The sequence below is a fragment of the Pristis pectinata genome, chromosome 26 (assembly GCF_009764475.1).
Source record: "Pristis pectinata isolate sPriPec2 chromosome 26, sPriPec2.1.pri, whole genome shotgun sequence".
Lineage (NCBI taxonomy): Eukaryota > Metazoa > Chordata > Chondrichthyes > Rhinopristiformes > Pristidae > Pristis > Pristis pectinata.
Window position 1 is genome coordinate 13686465 of NC_067430.1, and position 26715 is coordinate 13713179.

The window sequence follows — 26715 nt, forward strand, 5'->3', positions numbered from 1 at the left end:
AGAGGAATAATGTTTTGGCACAGACTGGAAGGGCCGAATGGCCTGTTTTCTGTGCTGTAGTGTTCTATGGTTCTAATAATACAATAAGGCACCTTATCAAAGCCTTCTGGAAATCTGTATAGGACATTTACAGCTTGAAAGATGTTACTTCTTCAAAGAACTGTAATAAAGTGGTGCTAACCTTGATCTTTTCAAAGTGACCTGCTATAACTTCAATAATTGCTTCTAACACATTCCCTATAACAAGTATCAAGCTAACTTGCCTGTAGCTTCCCACTTTTTTCCTCCATTTTTGAATAAAAGAGTTACATTTGCTATTTTCCAATCTAATGGAACCTTCCCTAAACCTAGGAAATGTTGGAAAATTAAAACCAAAGCCCCAACTGTCTCAGTTGCTATTTCTTTGATGTCCATCAAGTGCCGGGAACTTGTTAGGGCAGCCTCCAACATTTTTGTTCCCTGGTGATTGTAATTTTCCTGAATTCCTCCTTACCTTCCAGTTCTTGACTTACCGCTCTTAGTGGGATGTCACTTGTATCCTGATCAGCAAATTCATCTGTAATCTCCCTGATTTCCATTATTAATTTCCCAAACTGACACTCACTTTGTGGATTTCTTTATCTGTTCTTATCTCTCTCTTACTCCATTTTTTTCCATCCTTGGTAATGTTCCAGTCACTTTGCCCTTTTTTCAATATTCTGTCCGATCTTCTGACTGTCAGCTGTCTATGCACAATTATAAATATTCTCTTTAAGTTTTATACTGTCTTTAACTTATTTTAGTTAGCCTCAGAGGTGGGTTCTCCCCTTGGAATTTTTATTTTGTGTAGGAAAATATCCACTCTGTGTACTCTGAAAATTACCTTAAAATGTCTCCCACAAGATGTTGATTGACTGATCCCTTAGCCTAATTTGCCAGTTCATTTTAGTTAGCTCTGCTTTCATAGCCACACAATTGCTCATATTTAAGTTTAAAATATTATTCTTTTACCCATTCTTTTCTCCCTCAAACTAAATGCAAAATTCAGTTATATTATGACTTCTGCTACCATAGAGCGTCTTCACAATATAGTTATTTAAACTCTTTTTCACATTACCTGGTGTTTGTTCCTTTTACCGTCAGGTCCAATGACCAGGAGACATTAGGAATAAGGTTAAGAGGGACCGGGGTTTGTACCAAGAACATGGGTGGAAGGTAAAGCCATGGTGAAGCAGAGACTGGGATTGTGGGAGTGGAGCTGCCTCTTGATTGCAGGAAAGAACCTGATCAACAGATGCAAGGTACTCTTGGTCTTGCAGCATATGGTGCAGATGTAGCTCATGCCCTGCTCCTGCACCTTAGCAATCACCCAATCCCCTTTCTGTTTTATCTGGAGATTGTAAATGCATCTGTGTAAATCTCCAGAGGAATGGGGTGGGGTGGAATTGTATCCAATAGGGTCTTCATTCCTGATGACTACAAATGGGGCAGCATCTCACAAAGTCCCAGGGTTGGCAAACTTGCAGTCACATTACATGTTCTGCATTTCCTGATTTGCTGTTGTAGTTAAATGGTGATAAGTCCTGTTACAAAACCTGTTGTATATAAATTTTTATAACAAACTCATCTGGGATTTATAGTTGTCGCTTGGATATTAGTAAAATATCATAGTATTAAGCCAAGTAAAATTTTTGATGTATCCTCTTAAATTCTGTAAAGTAGTATGATATATTCTAAGTTTTCAAACCCCTGTTATGTCAAGATATGCAAACTCAGGTGAAGTACTGTTAGATTTCACTAATTCCATTTGTGGTATCCCAGAAAATTTGCATTGGCACCTCAGCTATTCAATGTTTTGTTAGAGATGCCAAGTTTTCAAATGTCACAGAGATTGATGGGGTAGTATGTAGTGTACATAGAGACATTGATTGATTAAATAACTGGGCAAAAACCTTGGCAAATGATTTTCAACAGGAAGTCAAGTGAGGTCATTCCTTTTGGGCCAAAATAATAGAACCAAAGTTTTTTTGACATGATGTAAAGCTTGGAATGAAAGAAGAAATGAGGAAATTTAAGGGTCCAAATATATTCCATTATAATGTAGCAGTCAGTTGGAAAAAATTAGTAAGACTAATGGAATGTTAGCCTTAGTAATCAAAAGGCCAACACATAAAGAAGCTCTGTTACCTCCATACTTTTTCCCAGGGCGACAATGGCTAACACAAGGGGACATAATTTTAAGGTGATTGGAGGAAGGTATAAGGGGGATGTCATGGGTAAATTTTTTACACAGAGAGTGGTGGGTGCGTGGAACGCACTGTCTGCAGAGGTTATGGGCACAGATACATTAGGGACATTTAAGAGACTCTTAGATAGGCACACAAGTGATAGAAAAATAGGGGGCTATGTGGGAGCACAACGTTGTGGGCCGAAGGGCCTGTACTGTACTGTAGTGTTCTATGTTCTATATAAAACCCTAGTTCAATGGCAACTGGAACATTTTGCATGGTTATGGGTACTTCACTTCCAAAAAGATAAATTTGCCATGGAAGGGGTAATATACAAAGTTACCAGAATGTATTGGCACTCCAAAGATTTGATTATAAGGAGAGCTGCAGAAATCAATCTTCTAATAGGTTAGAGAGTGATTAGATTAAGATTGTAAGGATTTTGAAAGGAAGTATTAGGGTAGATAATAGAAACTTTCTGCTGATGATTAAGTTCAGGACAGGGAGACATTACGTTACAATTTGAGCAGGCCATTCAGTATAGATGTTTGAAACATTCCTTCAGTGAAATGATGGCAGTAGTATGGATCTCTTTCTCACAATAAGCAGTATACGGTACTTGCATGAATATTTTTTATCTAATATTTATTAGCCAGGAGTAATAAGCTTGGTCTGTAAATGGTCCTGTTCCTATGTTCTGGGAGGCAGTAATCTACAAATACCCACAAATGCTGGTATTTATGTAATAGAAGTTCTCAAGGTATTTTGCAGGAGTCCTATCAAAGAAAATCTAATGGTCTTGTTTAAAGCTGGCAAAGAAAGAAAGAAGTATCTAACGTTTATATTGCACCTTTTATGATCTCATGATATCTCAAACTTCTTTACCAAAAATTATCTAAATTTGTGTGGTGACTGTTCATTGACCTATTGTTTATTTTAGCATTCAAATGTAAACAGCTCTGAAAACCTCAAACAAAAAAGGAAAGTGCTGGAGAGAGAAACAGTTACATTCCAGGTTTATGATCCTTCATCAGAACTCTGAAAACCTCATGTTTGCTCTAAAGATCTGCTATCCTCACACAACAAGAATGATAAAAGAATGATCACCATCCCAGTTGTATTCATAAAGCCAGAACAACATGTTACATTCCCATACCTGTACTTGACACAAGTACAGATAGCTGAATGCATGAAATAAAAAGCAAGAAGGTATAATTGTACTAATATCCTCCATTTCCTTCCAGTTGGCTCAATTTTTTGAATGCACTGATTCATGTTGGACTTCTTGTTCAGCCAACTATTTTTCCTTTGTGTTCAAAATGGTAAGAGTTGACCTTTGTGGTTCAATGTTGCCTTTATATCACTACAGAGGTTTCCAGACCTCAGAAGCATGTAGGAAGGCAGGGACCACTCCCACTGCTGCCCATTATGCCATGAGTTTTGTGCCAAGTTTGAGGTCTTGATCTTTACTTTTCTCCAATCAAACAAAGGCATGCCTGGAACAGTGAGGGCCTTGGTGGATTTCGTTATTGATGCCTGCTTTTACTGAAAGATGGCTTCCGAGATATTAGAAGTGGTCTACATTTTCCAGGGTCTTGCCATAAAGCTTTATTGTCCTCGTCACTGGAAAGATACTATCGACACTGGCAACATATTTGATCTAAAAGAGTTGTATAAAAATGTGAGAGGCATAGATAGGATGAAACACAGTTGTTTTCCCAGGGTTGGGGAATCAAGAACTAGAGGGCATAGGCTTAAGGTGAGAAGGGAAAGATGTAACAGGAACCTGAGGGGTACGTATATGGAACAAGCTGCCAGAGGAAGTGGTTGAGGCAGGAACAATAACATTTAAAAGACATTTGGGCAGGTACATGGATGAGAAAGGTTTAGAGGGATATGGGTCAAATGTGGGCAAATGGGACCTTAAATAGCTTAGATGGGCACCTTGCTAGACATGGGTGAGTTGGGCCAAAGGGCCTGTTTTTGTGCTGTATGACTCTGTGACTCTATGACTGCCTTTGCATAAATCTCCAAATGTATTGGAAGTGACATGGTGGTGCAGCAGTTCACACTGCTGCTTCTCAGCTCCAGGGACCCCGGTTGATCTTGGGTGCTGTCTGTGTAAGGTTTGAAAATTCTCCCTATGTCTGTGTGGCATCAGTTTCCTCCCACATACCAGAGACATTCTGGTAGGTTAATTGGTCACTGTAAAATGCCTCTTAGTTTAGCTAATGTAGGCAGACATCAGTGTGGAGTTGATGGGCATGTGAGGCAGAATAACTCGCAGAGCTACAGAGCAAGTGGGATTGCTCTGTTAGGAGTCAGCATCAGACCCAATCACCCCTGTGTTGCAGCAAGTAAGGAAGGATAAGTGAACCAACCACTATCCTCTCCCAGGCCAACATCACCAGCACTGCGGCTTTAGTTGGCTCTTTTGGACAAGCCACATTATTCACATTCTTAACACAAGACTCATGAAGCAGACACTCTGTTCCAAACTCTGATGAAAAAAATTAAAGGTTATGTTCAAAGTCTCCTTAAGAATTGCAATATCCCCACTAACTTCTGGGGATCCCTGGCCCATGACCACTCAAAGTGAAGAAGGAGTGTTTGGGATGGTATTGAGAACCTTAAATCCACGCCTTGGGAGCACTAAGAGCCCTGAGTAAACAGTGGAAGGTGTGCACCATCTTACAAGCTAATCACCTATTGCCTTGTGAGGTACCTCCTCCTCCATCTGTGGAAGGCACTTACATTGGCCTTGTCAGTCAAAACCCACAAAACCGGATTGGAAACAAGGAACCTGAGGGACGGCCTAAAAAGAAGAGAAGATAGAGCTTTTGACGTCATTGATCAAAGGCAATGGGCACAAGAAGGAATTGAATTGGAAATTAAATACAAGGCTAATCAGGGGATGAGAATGCTTGGATGGGCTGTTCGAACACCCTCAAAGACGTAAGAAACTCATTGGCCTCCTTTTATTTAGCATGCCTCTAAGGTGCGACTACATATGCAGTTTTGTATACTGATTGGACAGGGGTAAAAGTTTCCCTATCCACTTCGCATTATAAACAAAGCAAATTTGACTGAGGTAATAATCTCAAAGTGCTACCTTAGTGTAAATGGGTAAAGAATGCTGTAAAGAATAGAGAAAAAAGTGCCCAATGCCTAGATTAACTTTGCATGTAATTCTGTGCCAGCTTTTAAGTCCCCATCTAGAGACTGGAGTAGATAAATCTAGTCTGCCATTTCAAATCTATGCTGAGGGAGAACTACAGTAACAGAGTTTCTGTTCTTTGGATGGCAGTTAAGGTCAAAGGGGGGTGGGGGAAGGTTGTAATACAAATAGAGATCCAACCTCAAGACCTTGGAGACAAAGCAGATGAGTGATGATAGTTTTCTTCTCAATGGTTGCCATGGTGGATGAAAACCACAACAGAAAGTGAACCAATCTTGGTTTACCCTTGCCATTAGACTCAGTTGTCTTCCACCAAATAACACGTGGTTTTCCCTCATTAATGGTGGAGGCTTCTTCCCTGGTAACCTTGGATGAATGCTGAGTTATTTGATTGCAATGTAATTTTAAAATATTATCTCTAATCTTCAAATGACTGGTAGCTTATGTTTGCTCCCCGGTATGTGGATGATACAGTTCCTTTAGCAGACGGATTTGGAATCTGATCTTTTTTTCTGTGGAGGGAATGTTCATACAATCCTTTACTTGGGTAGTTTGTAAATGTGTTTTGAATCACAGTAAAATATTAACACATGTTTGAGCATGCTAGTCTCATGTTCATGTTGTATAGTATGCTAAGAAATTGATATATACCCTTTAGTTATTTTAATTGACGAGTCCTGACTTGTCTGAAGACTTGCAACTCTTTCATGACTGGGGTTTTATCCGTGTAGCCTAATCAAAACGAAAGGGTGTGTCAAAGTGCCTGAATACTGCAGTTTCTTAGATTATGGGTGTTCTCTGGAAATGTTTTGCTGTATTTCTGGGCTTTGCTCTGTTTTCATTCCTTGGAGCTTCTGAGACTAAAGTTGAGTGACCTGTTGGTCTTTGAGGCAGTGTGATAAAGGTGTTACAGTTAACATTGCATTAGTCTATGTTACACTTAATTTATCATGTCAAATTTTTCCCACCATTACCTCCCTAGCAGTGTACATTGTGTTCTTGACATTCCTTTGCATAACTTTGAAAAACACTGCTGTGAAGTTGAAAATCAGCTGAATCTAAAGCAATACTGTGACCATTCTCTGGGTATCTTAATGCCGATTAAGTAATTCAACTCCTTTTTTTGGTAGGATTTTTGTTTGCCCTAGTACCTTTCTTATGCCATAAAATTGCCCCAAATAACATTAATTGTAGAGTAACATACAAAGCTCATCTTCACTATGATTTTCACTGGTCTGAAAATTGACATTGCTTATTAACTTAAAGAAGAACCAGGTGTAACTAACCCTGTTTCCCCTGAAATATGTTAATTTAAGAGCCAGTATTTAAAATTCATTCTTTGACCTCATGGAGATAAGTGACCTGCTGTGGATATACCCAGCAGGCCAGACTAAACAAAAGAAAAGAATAAGGGAAAAAAAGTAAAAGCTCAGCCAAAATGCTGGCAGGCAAAAATGGCCAGTTCTCACAAACTACAAGCCTGAGGGGCAACACCTCGTCTTCTGCCTGGACACATTGCAGCCTGCAGGACTCAATATCAAACTCTCCAGCTTTGGTTGACTAATTCTTTCTTTCTGCTTGTATTAGAACTAGCTGTTTTAGCCTGCCTTCATTTTGGCTCAGCTTTTTCCCTTTTCCCAACTTTTTTGTATTTTTTGACCTGCTGTGCATATCCTATGGCCTTACCATTAAAATATTACACACAAGGATGCTTAATCTGATCTTAATTACGAGTTTGGGTCATCCTGTCTCATTTTATCAAAGAAATTCCCCTTGTTCCACCCTTCCACTTTCCCTACCTTGTCTGCTACCTATAATAACTTGTTTCTCTCTTTCCCAGTTCTGACGAAGGATCCTGGACCTGAAATATCATCTGTTTCTCTTTCCATGGTTGCTGCCTGACATGTGTGTTCCCAGGATTTTCTGTTTTTATTTAAAAACTGTACAGCTGGCTTGTTTTTAGACTTCAGGTGTATTTTTAGTGACCATACTGGGATTTAAAATGGTAATTCCATTCAAAGTATTTCTGAATTCAGTACTGAAGTGCAGTACTGGCGAAATGTGATGCTGCCTGACCTGCTGCGTTTTGATAAGACCCTAAACTGTCAACTCAAAGGGTCACAAGAGATTCCATACCACCATTCGAAGAGGAGTAAGGGATTTCACCTGGGTTATTGATCAATAAAACAGATTATTTGGTTATTTATCTCAAAGCTGTTTGTGGGATCCTGCTGTGTTTAAATACTTCCCTGCATTAGAGTAGATTATTTTTATTATGGGATATGGCTGCAATTGTTGGCAAGGCAAGTATTTATTGCCCGTATCTATTTGCACTTGAGGAGATAGTGGTGAGCCATTTTCTTGAACCAGAGCAGTCCATGTGGACTACACTTCAGAGGCACTTGATACAGTGATACAGTTTAAAACATACTGAGATTGCAAAAGGAGCAATATATACAATTCATTTTTGTCTTTGTTCATTATTAATACTGGAGAATCTAGCTGAGGCCTTGAGTCCTATACAGAGCAGGACACCATCCGGAATAAGCAGAGTAGGAGAGAAAACAATATTCCATAAAAAAGGAAAATTCAGAGGAGCCATAACCATCTGTATAAAAGACAAAAAACAGTGTTCTGATAATTTTAGTAATTTTCAATTAAAGGAGGATCACCATCATTTTCTTCTTGCATCAGTCCAGGGAAGAGAGTGGAGCTCAAAGATCCTGAGAATACATGGTACCATATTTAAAGCCTCAATAAGCCTAATTAAGCTTTATAGAGAATTATGAAATGTTGAGGAGTATACTAAACTGCTCTAAAGCTGTAATTATTGGCAATATTTAATTGACAACAAGGATTCAGAAATCTTTCTTCCTTTGCCTCACTTTCCCATCTTTTACAACCTAATGTTAATGCTATGGAGCTGCAGTTTTAGGCTGTAGAATGTAAAGTATCAATGCAATCTGGAGATACAATGCTAGTGCTTCATTTGTAGGTTTTAAAACTAACTATTCAGAACTACCCCATGCTGCTCTAACCCTGGCTTTGATGTACACTTAATCTGCAATTTAATTTGTATAAGTATAGGGTTTAGATTTCAATAAGGCAGAAGAGCATGTTATTACTAGCCCAAATAGCACCCCCCACCACTGCAGTGTGGATAAAATGGAGCTGCTCCATGGTAACACACTGGATCCATCCATTGTGTTAAGTGTTATATTTACTGTGCCATATAGTAGGAAGTTGTAAGTGTAGGGTGCCTGATACAACATACTTTGGGCAGGTGAGGGGGCTGCATTGGAACATGGCCGTGTCATCGACAGTTTCTGTAAGTATTGTTCTGTGAGTTTATTCGTTTCGGAGTAATTTTTGGTAGTAAAATCTGATATAAGTAATTCGAGTCATTTTCAGATTATATTTCTTAAAGCTTTTATGGAACCGTCAGCTCAATAATCAAATTAAAAGTCTTTTGCAAGTCAGTGAGCATTTAATATATAAATTCAAAGTACCATTAAATAGACATTGGTATTAGTTACTTCCAGATGGAAGTGTTATAAATACAGATTGGTAGGGAAGATGGTTAATATCTAAAATTAGCTTTTTAAGGATAGAACTGAGAGAGTGAGATAGTGAATGGAAAGTGTACTAATGCAAAGAAAGAATGAAATGCATTTCCTGGAGCTTGAAGCTAAGGCCAAATTGTGGATGTGAAGAAAAATGCATTTATGAATGAGGACCATTACATTAGCAGTTGAGTAGTCAGTGGAGGAGGGATATTAAAGGAGTAGTGTCGGAGTATTAGATAAGCTTTAGCATGTGTAGGATAGTGAGGAGAATGTTTGAGTAGTTGAGCCTGGAGATGATAAAGGTATGAATTGGATTTGTGGAGGTAAAGTAAGGGTGGAGCTGGACGATACTGTGAAGTTGCCGAGGTGATGGATAGGTGTAGAGATAGAAGTTGAGAATCTAAACAAATAGGTCAAGAACATTGTACACCAGATTAATTCTTGAAATGGGGGTTTTGTTTTATGAGGAGAGGTTAAGCAAGTTGGACCTATGATCTCTTGATTTCAGAAGAATGAAACGCACAAAATTCTTATGAGGTTTTACAGGGTAGATACAGAGTTAATGTCCCCCCTGGCTGGGTTGTCTAGAACGGGGATTGTAGATACAATATAAGGGATCTGCCATTCACTCAGAGGCTGGTAAGTCTCTGGGTTTCAGTATCTAACAGGGCTCCGGAGACTCGATCACTGACTATAGTTAAGATTGAGCTTGATAGTTCTTTAAATATTAAAGAAATCAAGACATGCAGGAAAGTGTTGCTAAGATAAAAGATCAAAGAATAATCAAGATAATGAATGGTGTAATAGCCATGAGGGGTTGAATAGCCTACCCCTAATTCTATTATTTATTTTGTTAATCTGGTGTACAATGTTCTTATGTACCAAATGGGTTCAAAATTGAGGGAGCAGCTGAGAAGATTGTAATTGGAATAGGATATCAAGCTTTGGTCGGAGTCATGAACAGGATGGTTTTTGCGGATATTAAAATGGACATAGTTTCAACTTATCCATTTTCTACTCCTGTTAACAACCACAAGACATTCCAAAGCATATAGAAGGAAACCTCACTGCTGATATTTTTCAGGCTCCCTGCTTGCATGTCTGACTATTATGCCTGAAGTCCCATGTGATTGCCCCTCAGATGCACCCTCCCCACTTGATCACATCTTTACCACCCATTGCATTTCTGAACCATAGCTGATATATCTGATCCTTTGATACAAAGTACTTCAGTACTGCTTCCCTTTATGCCCTCTGATTTCACATCACCACCCCACCCACCCACCCTAAGCCAAATCTTCCATACCCTCTTTCCCTCAAACTCTCTCAACTCATTATGGTCTACCATAAGAACATAAAAGCAAAACAAAGAGAAGCAAGAACAGTACCAGCTCCTCTATCCAATAACTTAATTGCTGATCTTTTACCTTTGGTCTACTTTTCTGCACTAGCCCTATATACCTTAATTCCTTTAATATCTAAAAACCTATTGATCACTGCCTTAAACGTACTCAGTGACTGAATCTCCATTTCCCTCTTGGGTTTGAGAATTTCAAAGATTCATCTCCTTTGAGGGAAGAAATTTCATGTCATCTCAATCTCGAATGGCCAGCTCATTCTGAAATGGCGACACCTGATTCTAGACCACCAGTAAGGCAAACATCAATTTTTCATCTATCTTGTCAAGCCCCATAAGAATTTTGTCTTTCAATGTGATAACACCTCTTTTCCTAAAATCAAGAGAATACAGATTCAGTGCATAATTTCTACACGTTGGACAAAATTCTCATCACAGGAATTAATCTGGTGAGCAATTGGAACACTTCCTCGATCATGGGTAGGAAGCCCAGATCTATACATAATATTCCAGGTCCTATATCTTCTGGTCTTATAATATTTTGCTGGGAGAATATCATCACTGAACTTGATACAACCTTCACATGACTCAAGTGTATGTAGTTTTCTCAGCTTATCAGATAGGCTATCTTTCCCCCTCTCTAACTCAGAGATTCAGAGGCAAGTGGTAGGAAACCAATTAACAGCTAGGTTGAGAACCATTAATTTAGTACAGAACCCAGTATCATACCATGAAATTCCTGTACATCCATACTTTTATTGTTCCTGAGAGCTAGAGAGAGGTGAGGGATATGCATGCAGGAATATAACATTCAACTTCCTACTGATGAATTACTTTCTAATTAGTAAATCTGTCATAATATTCCAGTATTTTCCTGCTGCTGTTGGCCATTTGTGTTGTATTGCAAGTCCTCAATAAAGTGTTATGCTATATAATGCATAGACACTCCAGTTAGCAGTGTAATTCTTTCCGCATTTTATCTAATGACGCATAAAATATCAGCATTTTTATTAGTGCTTCTTTCATGCAAAATTGCATTAGTGTTTTGAGCATATTGGACATAAGAATGAAGATTTTGAAAGTTGAGGAAGGTGAAAAAGTAGATCGGTGCTGAGGGAGAGAAGTTACTAACCCCAAAGTTAAAGAGATCATTTGGGGACTTGTGAGTTATGAAGGTTGCTGGAAATGAAAAGCCTTTAGAGAGATTTTGAAGTAAGAAACTTTAAATTTAAGTTGTCAATATGTGAGATTGGCTGGCATTGAGAAGTGTGCAAGGATTTCAACGAGATGTAAGATTGGCATTTTTAGTTCTAGTTCCTGGAGAGTTTATTTGGGGAGGCTGGCAAGAAAGTTGATGGATAAATGAAATCTTTACATGATATAAATATGCAGGTAGAATAAATTGATGTTGATAATGAAAATACAGCGGGGTATGTTAAATTAGAATTGAAACACTTTGCCTTCTGGGAGCTGTGGTTTCAGCTCAGATAATGCAGAATCCACTATGCAATTAACTCCTAAATCAAGTGTTCCCTTGACATTAATGACATTTGGACATGACAAGTTTCACTATAGAGATCCATTTCTTCCTTCTAAATTGCCATTAAATTTGGCATCTCCTGTTCTGGTCAGGTATTTGATGGAGAAACAAACCTATTTGGGTATATAAACAGTAGAATGTGGTATTGGGGCATGGGTATAAAGGCACATTTCAAATGAGAACAGGATCATGTAGACCCCGTACAATCTTGCATGAAGATTAACTGAGGAAATGCAATTATATTATGATCATGGAAAAAAAATCACATCTTGTACATCTTCAAAAATATTGTCATACCGAGGGGAGAATTAGACTTTTTACTGTATAAAATAACTCTTTTCCAATCAGCAAACTGTTCCTGATTCATGCCGTTCTTTTCAGGAGAAAGTAGAATTGGAAGATATATTGAAAAGACTGAAAGAAGATGGAATTAACACTGATGCCCACAGCAGAAATGAGCATCTGTGTCATCTCTGGCGTATATACCAGCGATCTGAGGCCATGTTGCAAGCCACCAAACAGGATCTGGAGGGGTTGCAAAAGCAGCAGGCCGCCGAGATGACAGAGGTGAGATCTATCATCAGAATGGCATGGTCCTGATCTATTGTGAGACATTAAAAATAAAAATCTTATATGTGATAGTTTTCCTTGTCACTATTTATACCTGCAACTTTTATCAGATTAAATATATATGAACAATTGTTTCCATGCTAAATGTTGCATTCAGTGTTGATTGGTGCCTCTGTTCCTTTTTCCCAGAGCACTAGCTATGTCCTGACTGGTGGCTGACTTCCCAGTTCCTCCATCAGATGGTGCTAACTATTTCAGTTTCGTTTTCTTGCTATGAAAGGAAAAGTGCTTTCTTGTTGGTTATTAAGACCTCTTCAGCTATTCAATCAATCATTGTGTTCTTGACTTTTCTATACAGTAAAAATGTATATAATAACCAAATAGTCCCAGGATGGTGGCCTTAGAGGACAAGTTTAGAATTAGGTGGGAATTCTACCTCCATGACATCATTTCCTTCTTTGCTGAAAATAATAGCCTTGTTGAAATATGTTTGTAGGACAAGCCTCTATTATCTCATCTGAGCAGTCAATCCTCACATCTAAGTCTAGAAAGTAGATGTTAATGGGCTATTTGTCCGAGAGAGTGGGGTCTTATCAAGCAACATTACACCTGGCCACAACAAACAAACTGTATTAAAACTAAAATGTGATTTGAAAAGCTGGTGCCTATGCCATAGATACAAGATCAATAGCAAGTTCTGTTAGGATGTATTAGGCAGGCACGGTAGCATAGTGGTTAGCATAATGCTTTACAGTGCCATTGACCCGGGTTCAAATCCGGTCACTGTCTGTAAGGAGTTTGTACGTTCTCCCCATGTCTGTGTGGGTTTCCTCCAGGTGCTCTGGTTTCCTCCCACATTCCAAAGACGTACAGGTTAGGAAGTTATGGGCATGCTATGTTGGCGCCGGAAGCGTGGCGACACTTGTGGGCTGCCCCCCAAAATCACTATGTAAAAGATGTATTTCACTGTGTGTTTCGATGTACATGTGACTAATAAAGAACTTATTTTAGGATTATCTGAACCTTGCCACTCACCATGTACAAGGTCACATGAATCTGTCGGAATACCAACACCATTTAATCTCTCACTGTTACTAAAATTCCTGCTTTCTCATTTTAAGCCTCATTTGTTCCTTACACCCATCCCCAACCACAAACATAAAGAATATGAGCAGGAGAGGTGTATGTGGCTCCTTGGCCTGCTCCATCATTCAACAGCATTGATTTTTGGCCTCAACTGTCTTTTTCTGCCCAATCCCCATTACCGTTGATTCCGCTATGGTCCAAAAATCTCAGCCTTAAAAATATTTAATGACTCAGCATCCACATGTCTCTGGAGTAGAGAATTTCCAAAGAATTACATCTTTCCTCTTCATCACAGTCTTCAGTGAATGACTGTTCATCATGTGACAGTGTTCCCCAGTTCTTCACCACCAGGGTAAACATCTTCACAACTAGGTTGACTTTCATTTTCCCCTTGATTCAATAATTCCTTAACCTGACTCAAACCTGTCTGGGGTGGCTTGCAAAGCAGTAGAACACGATGTTTTTTAACTTTATTCCCTATACAAACACCTGTACATTATTCTCTTTAAAACATTCTTCTTTTTAACTTTAAACATATTTACATGCAGTCTTCTTTAATTCTATTTGATTTCAAACACAACTTGCCTTGGTGATCTCTCAAAAGAGTATACAGGTGGATCAGTCCTCTCCATGGTTTCCTTGCAAGCTGCTGAAGTTTGCTCCAAGCACTCCTCCTTTAAAAATAAGAATCACATTTTGATTAATGCAACCTTGCCCTGTGATGCTACTATCTTTATCCTGTCTCTTTTTTGTCAGTTTGTAAATTAGTTGATACTGTGTACCAGTCTATTGTCATTGAGGAAATGTCATTCAATTTGATGTTTGTTATCGCAACAAAAATGTTTTGATGGGAAAAGTTCTGAGTTTATTAGCACTTTCGAAAGGTTGGTGAATGAGGTTTCCTCTAGTGTTGATGTTTAACGCATTCAAAGGCTTTTGGTAACAAAGCTAGATTTGGTGGACCTATGGTTAATATTTATCTGTTGACATGTAAATCTTTTTGACAGCCAGAGGTCAGGTGTTCAGTAAAGAAAACAGTAAGTTAAGTTCCACAAACACATGTCATTGTCTGGTCCAATTATTACATTCCTTTCCTTGGGTTAATATAGCTCCTGAATTTCTTTCAGCTCATGACCTGTTTTAAAAGTTCAGTTAAAAATTAAAAGTCTCATTGGTTCCTCATGGTTTGCTGGGAAATTTTAATTGTGAAAGTTACAGAACTGCCCTTACAGACAACCACTTGACCCAATATTAATTGATTTATTCTGAGTTAAATGTATTTCTGCTGAAGGCTTGTCACAGGATCTACTGTCCAGTCCCCTCAGAATCTTATGTCTCTGAGATTACCTCTCATTTTCCTAAACTTTAGAGTGTGTAGGTCTAATCTGCTTAATCTCCCCTTATAAAATAGGTTGACTATGACTAATCATTAAAATCTTCTATTTGTCTGCTATTTCTTCCTTAATAATGGATTCTAGCATTTTCTCAACAGGTCTACTGTTGTTTGATTCTCTCTTTCTTTTGAATAGTCATAACTAGATTGTCTACAAAGTGACATGGGAATGGTATTATTTCTGTAGGTGGATAATTATGTGAATCACATTCGCAACTTGTCCGTGGAGCGAGAGGCAGTGACGGCCGAATATGAGCGGGAGAATGAATTACTGAGGGCGGAACTACAACAGCTGCAGCTGGAGCGAGGTCAGAATATGGTGATCTTTCAACTTCGTTTTGACTCTCAATGTGACAGATTTTTCAGTGATTGTTACAGTTAGGAACTATGACTGTGACCTTCTAGATGAGATGTTCTCATACTTTCACTACCTTTCTCCTTACTCATTTACTGTTATCAGTAGCATTCTTGTCCGCAAGTATCTGTTATTAATGATGATCATGGTCAATAAGATTCAGCAAGCTGTTTGACCCATGGGGATGGAATCAAAGCTTAGCTTGATCTTCTTCATAGAGTCACTTACTCTTCAGCCTGGTTAAGTGAATAATGAGGTTTTTTTTTTAACCCAGCAGTCGAGGCCAGTTATCCCTCAATAATTCATTGCTTTTTTTTTAAAGATTAAGTTTCACTGTATCCTGTTCCCTTTGGATCTTTTTAGAGCTTGACCAATACCTATTCTGAGCACTTTGTCCAAATTGCTTCGTCATCCATTGAAGTGAGAAAGAACACAAGGAGTAGGAGTTGAAGTGGGTGTAAGCCATATGGTTCATGGAGACTGCCTTGTCATTCAATAGGATTATGGCTGAACTTCTACATCGACTTTATATTCCCACCCTGTATCCATATCCCTTGATTCCTTTAATGCCTAAAAACTGTTAATGCCAACATACTCAAATCTGGCAATGAGTCCAGTTATGGACACCTAATTCTAAAATCTCCAGCTAGAGAAATCATCTTTTTTGTGAACTTGGCAAATCAACTGCTAAGAAATTTGTACTCTTCAATGTGATCACTCCTCAATCTCCCATTCTCCAGAGAATAAAGGACCATTCTAATCAAACTCTGCTCATTGGACAGTCCTTTTATACTGGCAATCAATATAGTGAACCTTCATTGCACCCCTCCAATATGCTTCCCTGCATAAGGAGACAAAATTGGTCACAGTTCAATGGGTATCCACAAAGCCCTGTACAATTGTAACTTTACATTTATACACCAAATCCCTGCAATAAAGCCTAAGGTACCATTTGCTTCCTGTACACATTATTAACATTCTATAATTAGTGTACTAGAATCCCAAATCCCTCTAATGATCAGAGGACTTGACATTTCTCTTCATTTTTATTAACATGACCAATCACTTGGAGGCTTCTCTCAGCAAAACAGCTGGAGATCAGAAATTAGTTGGAGTGAAGCTTGTCATCCCTATTTTAGAGGACATTTTTGGCATCAAGTCTGACCATATATTTTCATGACTAATGCAAAATATTTTGAAATGTTTGGTAAATTTTTGTGGTGTTACAAGTATGGAGCCAAGATAAGTGGACTTAGCACACAGACATAATTGAATCCCATTTTACCCATTATATTTTACTTTAAAATATTTCCATTATATATTCTTATGTTGACATTTATAATGGAAATATGATGTTTAAGCATCATGTTGTAAATCCTTTTGATGCTGTAGCCTTTTGTTAAGTGAAAATGCTCATGAACCTGATAGGCAGGCACACTAAATGCGGGCAACAGAAATTATGAATTGTGCAGTTTGTAAACAGATTGGAAGTGTAAGGATCAGGAGGGGATTGTAGTGAAGTAGAAACAGTGGGGGAAGAACACCTATTACAATGGAGATCATTGGGAGAGGGGTGGTCATTTGTGGGGAGGATTGAGAGAGCTGACAACTGTGAACTTGAAAACCTGTTGCTGCACGAATGGTCACACATGCTGAAGTAAAAGTTACACACATTTGACACAAGCCATTGAATGCTACTGCACATGTCCAGGGTGCATTAGAATGCCAGGGGTCATTTGTGCATTAGATCTTGTACATCTCACATGAAGACCCTAATTTTCAATCACGCTTCATTTTGCATTGAAGTTTGATTGCAAAGCAAATGGCAACATAACGTTAAGCTATACATAGGCACAGTAATATAGCACAGACACAGGCCCTTCGGCCCTCCATGTCCATGCTGACTCTATGTACCTATCTATAGTAATTCTATTTCCCTGCACTTGGTCTGTAGCATTCTCCAGATCCTTCCCATACAAGTTTTTATAGGAAAGTGCATTTCTCAGTGATAAAAAAGATCCTATTAGATCTTACTATTAATTCAAATACCTTTGGATTGATGGATGTACAGAAACACAAGTAAAGGAAGTGCAGGAGATGCTGGATCAGGAAGGGCTTGCAGAGATCGCTCATAGTGGCTCAAGTGAACAGGTAGCCTACCTCCTTGTGGAGCGTGCTACACTGCTGGAAAAATTGGAATTGGCAGAGAGGAAAGTGGAGAACATTACAGGGAATCTCCATGGGATACAATTTCAGGTAAGAAGCTGTTATCCTATCTCCAAGGTATGCAGTTAGATGTTAAGTAGAAAATCAGTTCTATTCGGAAGTACTGATTTTGAATAATTTTCGAAAATGCAGTCTTCTGCTAATTTCTGTTTCCTTCCAGTCACTAACTTAAGTGAAAAAAGACAGTGTGAGCACAAAGAGGGAAACATTAAAATAAAACTGTACAGTTATGCATTTTAAAATCCAACTTAATATTTATCATATGTTTGAACCATAGAACAATACAGCACAATGCAGGCCCTTTGGCCCACCATGTTGTGCCGCCCTTCAAACCACACCTAAGACTATCTAACCCCTTCCTCCCACATATCCCTCTATTTAAATTCCTCCATATGCTTATCTAACAATTTCTTGAACTTGACCAACGTATTAGCCTCCACCACCACCCCAGGCAGCGCATTCCATATACCAACCACTCTCTGGGTGAAAAACCTCCCTCTGACATCTCCCTTGAACTTCCCACCCATTACCTTAAAGCCATATCCTCTTGTATTGAGCATTGGTGCCCTGGGAAAGAGGCACTGGCTGTCCACTCTATCTATTCCTCTTAGTATTTTGTATACCTCTATCATGTCTCCCCTCATCCTCCTTCTCTCCAATGAGTAAAGCCCTAGCTCCTTTAGTCTCTCCTCATAATCCATACTCTCTAATCCAGGCAGCATCCTGGTAAATCTCCTTTGCACCCTTTCCAACGCCTCCACATCCTTCCTATATCATTTCACTCCATTTTCTGGGTTGGCCTCCGACTGCACTTATTTATTTTGCTTTTACTGCATGTTATTTTAGAATGAGAAAAAATAGATCAGGAGGCAAAATTGCAATAAGTGATATCATGGAACTTCAATTATCTGCCATACCAGAGGGGTTGCCTCTCTCACAACCCTCTCTATTAATAATGGAAATTGACAGGGAAATTAAAATTCTGGTCAACAAAATGTTACTGTGCTGCATTGCTGGAGTTGCTTTTTTTTTACAAAGACAATGCATTTCCTGTGGTGTTCTTCTGCAGAATTTACAGAATGGGACAGGTAATGGCAAAGACTAATTATTTGTACTGGGGCAAAGGCCAGCAATGAAACCAATAGACTAGAGAGACAAATAAAATTGAAGCTATGTTCATTAATTCTGCAGAAGCCATTAATGAAGTCAGATTGACTTCCTCATGATCTTTGCATTTGTTGGTAATTCATTCTCACAAGGTTACAGATATGAAGCATTTTGTCTTATAGGTAGAGTTGGACCAGATGCAGCAAACTATGGAAGAGGAATTGAAACAGCAGCGGGAGTCCATGCAACGTACCAAGGAAACCATGGCAAAGGTATGTTCATCCTTTATGCAAAACAGTGCCCTATTCTGCTGTGTGAGAATTATTTGTTTCTCTTGGTGTCTTTCATGGACTTAAGACTTTCATGGAATTAAGACTTTTTTTGACTGAATGTAAAAAGGCTTTTAATCAATAAACTGAAATGGAAATATTGTGCTAGGGACTGCGCTTAGTGGAGTATCATCCATTTCCCTTTGATTTCTAAACCATGCTTTCAAACACAGACCAAACTGAAAGGATGAAAGTCTATTTCCTTATTTTGACAAGAAACAAAATTTCCCAGCAAATGTTATAATTATAAAAATATCACCACTGGTGCTGCCATCATTTCTAAATTTCTGTCCTGCAGCTCAGCAATGACAACATAGTTAAAAATCGCACTAATTAAATTGTCAATTTCACCAATGGATAACTAATCTGAGGAGTATGTAAAAACATCACAATGCAAAAAGCTTCATTCCCCAATTAATCTGTCTCAGTACAATTGTAATGGTTGTAGTGCAGAAGAGGTATGAGAATTAGGGAACACTTTTAGAAAAATATTTCAGTGGCTTTAAACTAAACAGGACGAGATTGCTACATGTCACCTATCCATAGGAAATATATTTTGATCTTGTGCTGCAGAGGAGAAATGAAGACAAATTTGTTTAAGCAGATTGAAGTGATTTTGTTTATGAAAATGAAAAAAATACTTCCTAGGTGTTCTAAATTATGAAGAGTATTAATATAAATGGCTAAGAGAAATTTTGGTGTGGGGCTCAGATACCAGATGGCAAAAGTTATAAGGATTAAGGAAAGTTTGGCAGGACTTTTTACTTAAGTATTGAAAGACTTACCTGACTCTGTTTTAATTGGCATTTTACACTGTAGTTTTATTTGACTGCTACATGGTATTACAAGGTCAACAATACTCTGGCCAAATTGAGGATAATTTACATAAGGCTTCGGAATTAAATTGGTTATGTCTAAGATTGGTGAAGGTAACTTGTAACTGAGTCATTCAGAACAGGGAACCCCAAGCTCAAAACCTGGTCTAGGCAGAATTAGGTGATCTCTCTGACAGAGGCCAACATGACAATTAAATTTCTTGGCCATCTGAGTCAGGCGAAAACAAAATCGTCTTTGATTCCGACATCTGACTGTCAGATGATTTACTGGAGAGTAATTTATGTGAGTATGCCACATGCTGAAGATCCTGTTGATATGCAAGCTTGCTCTTCACTGCAACTCCCCCATCCACCACCCCATCTCGCCTTCCTTGGGGCACAGCTCTCCGTATGGCATAACCATGCAAGTTGCCCTGATCTCAGTTATACTTCTGGATCTAAAAAAATCTAGGAATGACAACTTTGTGACAGTGGGAAGGGGAATGCCCAGTAACATTGGTGTTCGATGGGTAGTGTAAAATTCTGTAGCACAATTTAAAATTCACCAAGAGCATTTCCAGAGGGTGCTCTTTGTTTTGTCCTGGGGCCCAATCTCTGAACATTTAGGTACTGAGGCCAGTCTAATCCTGTGAACAATATTTGGAGATTGAAGATGGTGGGGGACATGGCAGATGTTTATTTCCCACATTCAGGTACTGTGTAAGTGAACACAGGCCAGGCACCAGAAAGTAACAGGGAGGTGAGCATATCCCCAAATTCCCAAACTACCCCACCTGACAAAAGAAAATCAATGGAAAGTGTAAACAGTGAAACTCAAGAGATTAGATTTGCTCTTGAATGATGGCCTTTCAACTGACTGTCTAACAGTTTAGGTTTATTCATGAATGATGGCCCTTTAAGTGAAGTGCTGAGGACAGTTGTGATGTATATACTCTGGCAGGAGTCATTGCCTTTGGAAAAGAGAAAAGAATGAAAGTTGGTATTCAGACATAACATCAAACCAAAAGATATCATTAGTAAATGAGCTTTGAGACACTTTGAAAGGGAACAGAATTTAAATGCAAAATACAGGTGAGAGTGGTTGGTTTGGGAATCATGTCGTGCTGTAGCCACAACTTAGATGGTAGTAATTCAGTATTAAAATCCCAACTGGCTCTTGATTTAAAAGACATCTTTAGTTTTATCTTTACTGCCTTGTCTACTATTTCATTAACATTAGAAGCTGTTTCTATCTTTCCTCAGAGATTTTTCACTTTTAATTGTAAATTTTTACCTTATTCTTTCAAAAGGATCCTTTATCTCAACCTTCGAGTCCATGGAAGAAGCTGTTTGGGATCCGTCAGCAGGCACACAGTATCTCCAAAGACGTAGCTGTAGGTCTCACCTACTGTCAGCCCATAGCCAGAATGCACCTTTTAATATACTGGCTATGTCTACACAGAGCAAGGCAGCAAGATGCACACACCCTGCAACTAAAATATTCTCTTCACAGAAATAATATCTTCCTTCCTTATACATTTCAATGTCTGAAAGAAAAAAGACTTGCAGATGTGTTGCACTTTACTTTGCTGCTGAGCACATTAAAGTAGATTAATCTGAAGTGCTAGAACTAGAAAATCACTCTATTCATTTTGTACCAACAACATCTGATAGAGTGATAACAATTTGCACATTGGCTTAAAGTATGCTGTTGTCATTGACTCTTTTCGTCTTAAAGAATGAACAATAGAACAATACAGCGCAATACAGGCCCTTCAGCCCACCATGTTGTGCCGCCCTTCGTGGATCTTTGCATGTGATGGCACTCCATTGTCCACCCTTTATAAGTTAGCATATCCAAAACTCTGAAGTAAGAACACAGAATGTTGGATGTGTTCAATAAGTTAAGCATGATCTATCAAGAGAGAAACAGGGTTTACTTTTCAGGCTGACTACCTTACATTAGAATGAGGAATGAAGATAAAATGGTAGGTCAGCAGCTGGATGAGTGGCCAGGAAAGATGTCTGGGACCAAGATATTAGCCAAATTTAAGAAACAGTTCAATGCTGCAGTAGTGTTTCTTTGATTTCATTCTCCCAGAATACAAACCCTATTGTCATCTCAAAGGTACATTATTGTTTGCAGCCATTTTATTAAAATGACAGGTGTGCTCCCACGTAATAATGTTGTTTTATGGGATTCTGTAGATCTTTCTACTGCCTTGCTCTGTCTGAGACTCGGAATACCCCAGAGCTCCAGATGTTCTTGCAACACTTATCAGGTCCCAGCATGTCTTCTGTAATAACCAGATTATGCATGTATGGATTTATCCTCTTCCCATTAATTCCCTTTCTTATCCTTATTCCCTAACAGACCTGAATGTCAGTCTAATACCAATACTGATCAACTGAAACTGGGCAAATAGCTTGATTCTAATGTGATATTTCTTGTAAAATCAACACTAACGAATGCAGCAAATGGAACCTTAGAATTGAAATGCATGTACTCTTTCTACAAATATTAGATTTACTCTGTCTGCTAAATTGAGCTCATAGAGAACATGCAAAAAAAGGAAGAGGGGGTGACAAAAGGTAATACACTGTGTTGCTACAACTTCTTGAATTGCAAAGATAATATTTCATGCATGTTAATAAATTGTGTATCTCCTTATAATGGTATAATTGAAACTAAAAACTCATTATGTGAACACAGATTCTGTCAATGCATGGCACAGAATGTCCATGGTTTTTTCTCTATATTCCATCTTAACCTCCTACTCTCACCTTGTGGAGGCTTCCTGGACACTAACAGTTTCCTCGCCATAGCCATCTGACTCCCTTATCCAAATAATCATTTCCCATATGTAAGTCTGCCCAATGGCTCTCCAATTTTCACCCAGGGAGTTGACATCCCAGCTGATTCCCAAGCCACTTCTAATCGACATTCATGTTCTTGCATTTTCCAGCAAGGGCCATTGGATTGTAATCAGAAATAGGAGCTGAGTTTGAATGGTTCTTTACCTGCAATCAGATGTCGTACCTGATGTGGAACCTGAATCCTAGCCCAATATATCATTGTGTTTGATTCCCCAACACAGATGATCCCTATTTGAGCACAAAGGTTGTAAGCAATACGTTATTCAGAAATAATAATAATAATCATAATAATAATAATAGAGCAGGTTCTAAATGTAGAAGTTCAACCTGAAAATGTTGAGTCAGTTTTGTGTCAGACTGCTACTGATATTTGGTATTCATGTGACTTCACAGGCTTCCTCTGCTTGCCTTTCACTCTATGTTGATCACTCTTCTCACAAGTCTATGTAGCTCTTGTGCACCTCAGCTGTTCATTTTTGATCATTTGCATTGTTTAACATCGTAGACCCATGAAGCTGACTTACATAAAGAGAGGAAACTACGGGAACGAGCAGAACAAGACCTGGATGAGGCAGCACAGCGGTTGCAGATGGCACACGAGGAGATACGTCGACTAACAGATGAATTGGACATGGAGAAGAAAGTACACAGCAACATTGGTAAGTGTGGGTTAAAACCACTGATCTCAAATCTTTCTGTTCTGTCAACATCCACAGCATGTAGGGAAATTGTCAAACAAATTATCAGGCAAGCAAACAAACATGCTGCTATGCCAAACTTTCCTAATGAAATGTCACACTAGAGTGTTTCTCTTCCACAGTAATCACACCAATGGGTATAGATTCCTCTGTTTGGCAATGTCAGCATTATTGGACTGGCTCACTACTCGAAGTGTGCACTCACAGTCCCCGCACACCCATACTTAAATGGCTCAGATATGAGGGACTGATCTCATTGACTGTTAAGTCAATTGCCAGATCTGGATGGTAAATATACCTCTGGAATGCCAAGATCCCACCCTTGAATACTTGCAACTAGTTTAACCAAAGTCAAAGCTATGGGTAAAGCTTTCATTCAAGACTGTGAAGCATATTAATGGTTTTTAAATGTCTTGGGCTTTGAGACATTTAAAAACTATTAAATTTGATAGAAGTAATTTGATTTTTTAAATAAAAATGTTAATTAAATCGCATTAAAGGGTTTAATTATTTTTGAAGTAAAATAATCTGAAAAAAGAAATTCCTTCTCCTTTGCCCCACCAATCCCTCCCCCCCGTCCCCCCATCCCCAGTCAGCGGGCCAAGAATTCCCAATGAATTCAATTGGGTCTCAGATCCTGCACTCGATCCAACCTGTTATGAGCTCTGAGTGATGCTGAATCAGTTGGTAATATTATTAGCTAACTGGGTCACTCGGAGCAAAAATCATTTTACCACCTAAAGGTACTAAAAGTGCAACTGTTTGACACACGCCTACAGGCTAGAGAGGAACACATATGTGCAGTGACATTCTACTGAAAAATGCATGTGAGAACAGGATCAACTTGGCTCTGTTACCTTTTTAATGTCAGTGTCTAGCCACATATATAAAGTATTTCCATATATGCTCCTGACTAGTGCCTTGTAGATGGTGGAAAGCTTTTAAACAATCAGGATAGAAGCCATCGTCACATGATACCCAGCACCTGACCTGCTCTTGCATATACTATTTGGCTGGTCTGGTTGCATATCTGGTTAATGGTGATCCCCATGATAATGGTAGGGACTAGGCAATGGTAATGCCATTGAATGTCAAGGATAAATCAAAACTCATGTTCATTGGAGATGGTTATTGCCTCATACTCATGCAGCACAAAGCTTGTTTGCCTAAATGTTATCTAGGTCTTGCTGCACGCAGGTGTGGGCTGCTTCATTTTCTGAGGAGCTACAGATAGAATTGAACACTGGGCAATCATCAGCAAACATTCCTGCTTCTGACCTTAGGATGAAGGAAGATTATCGGTGAAACTACTGAAGATGGTTGGGCCTAGGACATCCATCTTAGGCCCTGGGGCTAGGATAATTGACCTCCAGTAACAACAACTATCTATCTTTGTGCATGATTTGGCACCAACCATTGGAATCTTTGACCCTTGCTTTCCATTGACTTCAGTTTTAACAGGGCTTTTGATGGCACACTCCCACAAATAATGCCTTGATTTCAAGAGCAGTCAATCTCACCTCATTTTGGAATTCAGTGAATGGTCTGGGAGATGACCTCGCATCCAGGGAGTTTGGAAATGCAGTAGTATTTTAAAAGGATAATGGCTGATTTGGGGGGGAGAAAAGGAAAAATTTACAATGACATCTAATATGATGGCCATGATAGGAAGTTGGATGGTCAAAGTATTAAGAAAGCAGGAGTAGGGGACTTGTGGCCTAAATAAGCTCAGGCAGGGCATGAAGGGAGATGAGTGAGAAGACAAGAATGTGAATTCAGGACTGGGGCAGTTGCACAAACCTTGTGAGTGTCTTCAATTTAAAAATTGCAGGATCTTGCTGTAAAAGAATGTTTATGCTACATTTCTCCTACAAAAAGGACAATCTGTTCATGGATGTGAAAATTGCGAGACATGGGTCGGAAGGAGAGGAAGAAATTGTCTCATTTCCTTCATAACTTATATCTATCTGTTGAATATTTCCTGTAATAGTACGGCAAGATGGCTAACTTATTATTCAGGAAACCACAGGTACAAAATCTCACGTTGGTATCAGATTTATAATGTGTTGGAGTGGTAGCCTGCTATGCCACTCCATAGTTGTTGTACGCAAAACAAAAACTTATCTTAAAGAAGTAACTTCCACTTGGCTGCTTTCACTATGAGAATAGCATTACAAACTAGCTTCAATAATTATCATACTGTAAAAATGCTCAGTTAAATTTTATGTTTTACACTGATAGCCTTGAAAAAAGATATCTAGCTCCATGACAGACAGATCTCTCTACTTGGGAAGTGTCCATAAAACAGAGGCATTTACATAAAACTTTAACACATGGGCTACTGATTGTGGATATCATGAATGTAGCTCTGCAATACCATGTGGTGTGATCCTTAGAATATTGTGGAATTCTGCAGCTCCATTACATCATAAAACAGTGTCAAGAAATTCAAGGCACTCCAATTATGTTATAAAGGATTTTAGAGCTATTAACCTCAATTTTTGTCCATTGTGCAAATAGGACTCTTTCATTAATTTGTTTTCAATGTGCCGAGCCAATTTTAAAAAAATGTTGATGCATGTTTTTCTGGTCTTATTCTCTCTGAGTCAGTTGAATTGATCAGATCAAGCTCTTCACGTTCAATGAATTACATTGTGAAAACACAAGCAGTGATTAGTTCAATAAGTAAGTTATCAAATAGGATTAATTTTACTGTAAATTTTTTTTCACATGTTAAAATATCTCCATAGAGCAATAGTCAAATTCTAGTTGGTCTCTGCTTATTTGTGTTAGGAAAGGATTAGAAAAATTAGCCAGCTATCTCAGGGTCTTTTACTAGAAAATGTACAGCTCTGGATACTGGTTCTGAACAAGATTAAGGATGGCTGTGGTGTATTCCGCTCCCAAATGCCCAAATAACACTTGTTTAGATTTGTACTTGCAGAAGCGCCAAGTTGCAAAGCACTGACAAGATGCCAGTGTCTATGGAACAACATTATCCAACAAATCACAGTACTTTCAGGAGAGGAGATGAGAAGAAAAGTAGTTTGGGTTAGAAATAGTCCTAAAAATGTGAGACCTACCTCACTTTTGTTAGTACAATTGTGTGGATTTGTGGAGTTCAGTGTCCATCATCAAGTCATGCTGGTAACAGGGCTTTCAGCATCTTTTTAATGTGGTGGTGGCTCATGGCTTCATATGTTAACTCTCTTCTTTTGGGAAGTAGTCATAAACCATATGTGCCAAAACATTTATCTACCCCTTGCTGAACTCAGCTATCCCATATTCGGAGGACCCAACCTGAAACGTCACCAGTCTTCAGAAAAGGCAGAAAGAACACTTTTGCATCATAAAGCATGACGTCACAGCTGCATGATGGCTGTGTTAATTTATGCACTAGAGTTTTTTCTT

At 38.7% G+C, this 26715-nt stretch overlaps 1 protein-coding gene across 1 annotated transcript in view; it reads left to right on the top strand.

The window, feature by feature from the left end:
- Window positions 1–26715, top strand: part of ccdc30 (coiled-coil domain containing 30) — a 97412-nt gene that overhangs the window by 3782 nt on the left and 66915 nt on the right. The window contains exons 2-7 of the mRNA XM_052039460.1: window positions 12230–12415; window positions 15085–15205; window positions 17324–17508; window positions 18768–18857; window positions 21040–21123; window positions 23112–23265. Of these exons, the coding sequence (XP_051895420.1) occupies window positions 12230–12415; window positions 15085–15205; window positions 17324–17508; window positions 18768–18857; window positions 21040–21123; window positions 23112–23265 (820 nt within the window). The remainder of the gene's footprint in view (window positions 1–12229; window positions 12416–15084; window positions 15206–17323; window positions 17509–18767; window positions 18858–21039; window positions 21124–23111; window positions 23266–26715) is intronic.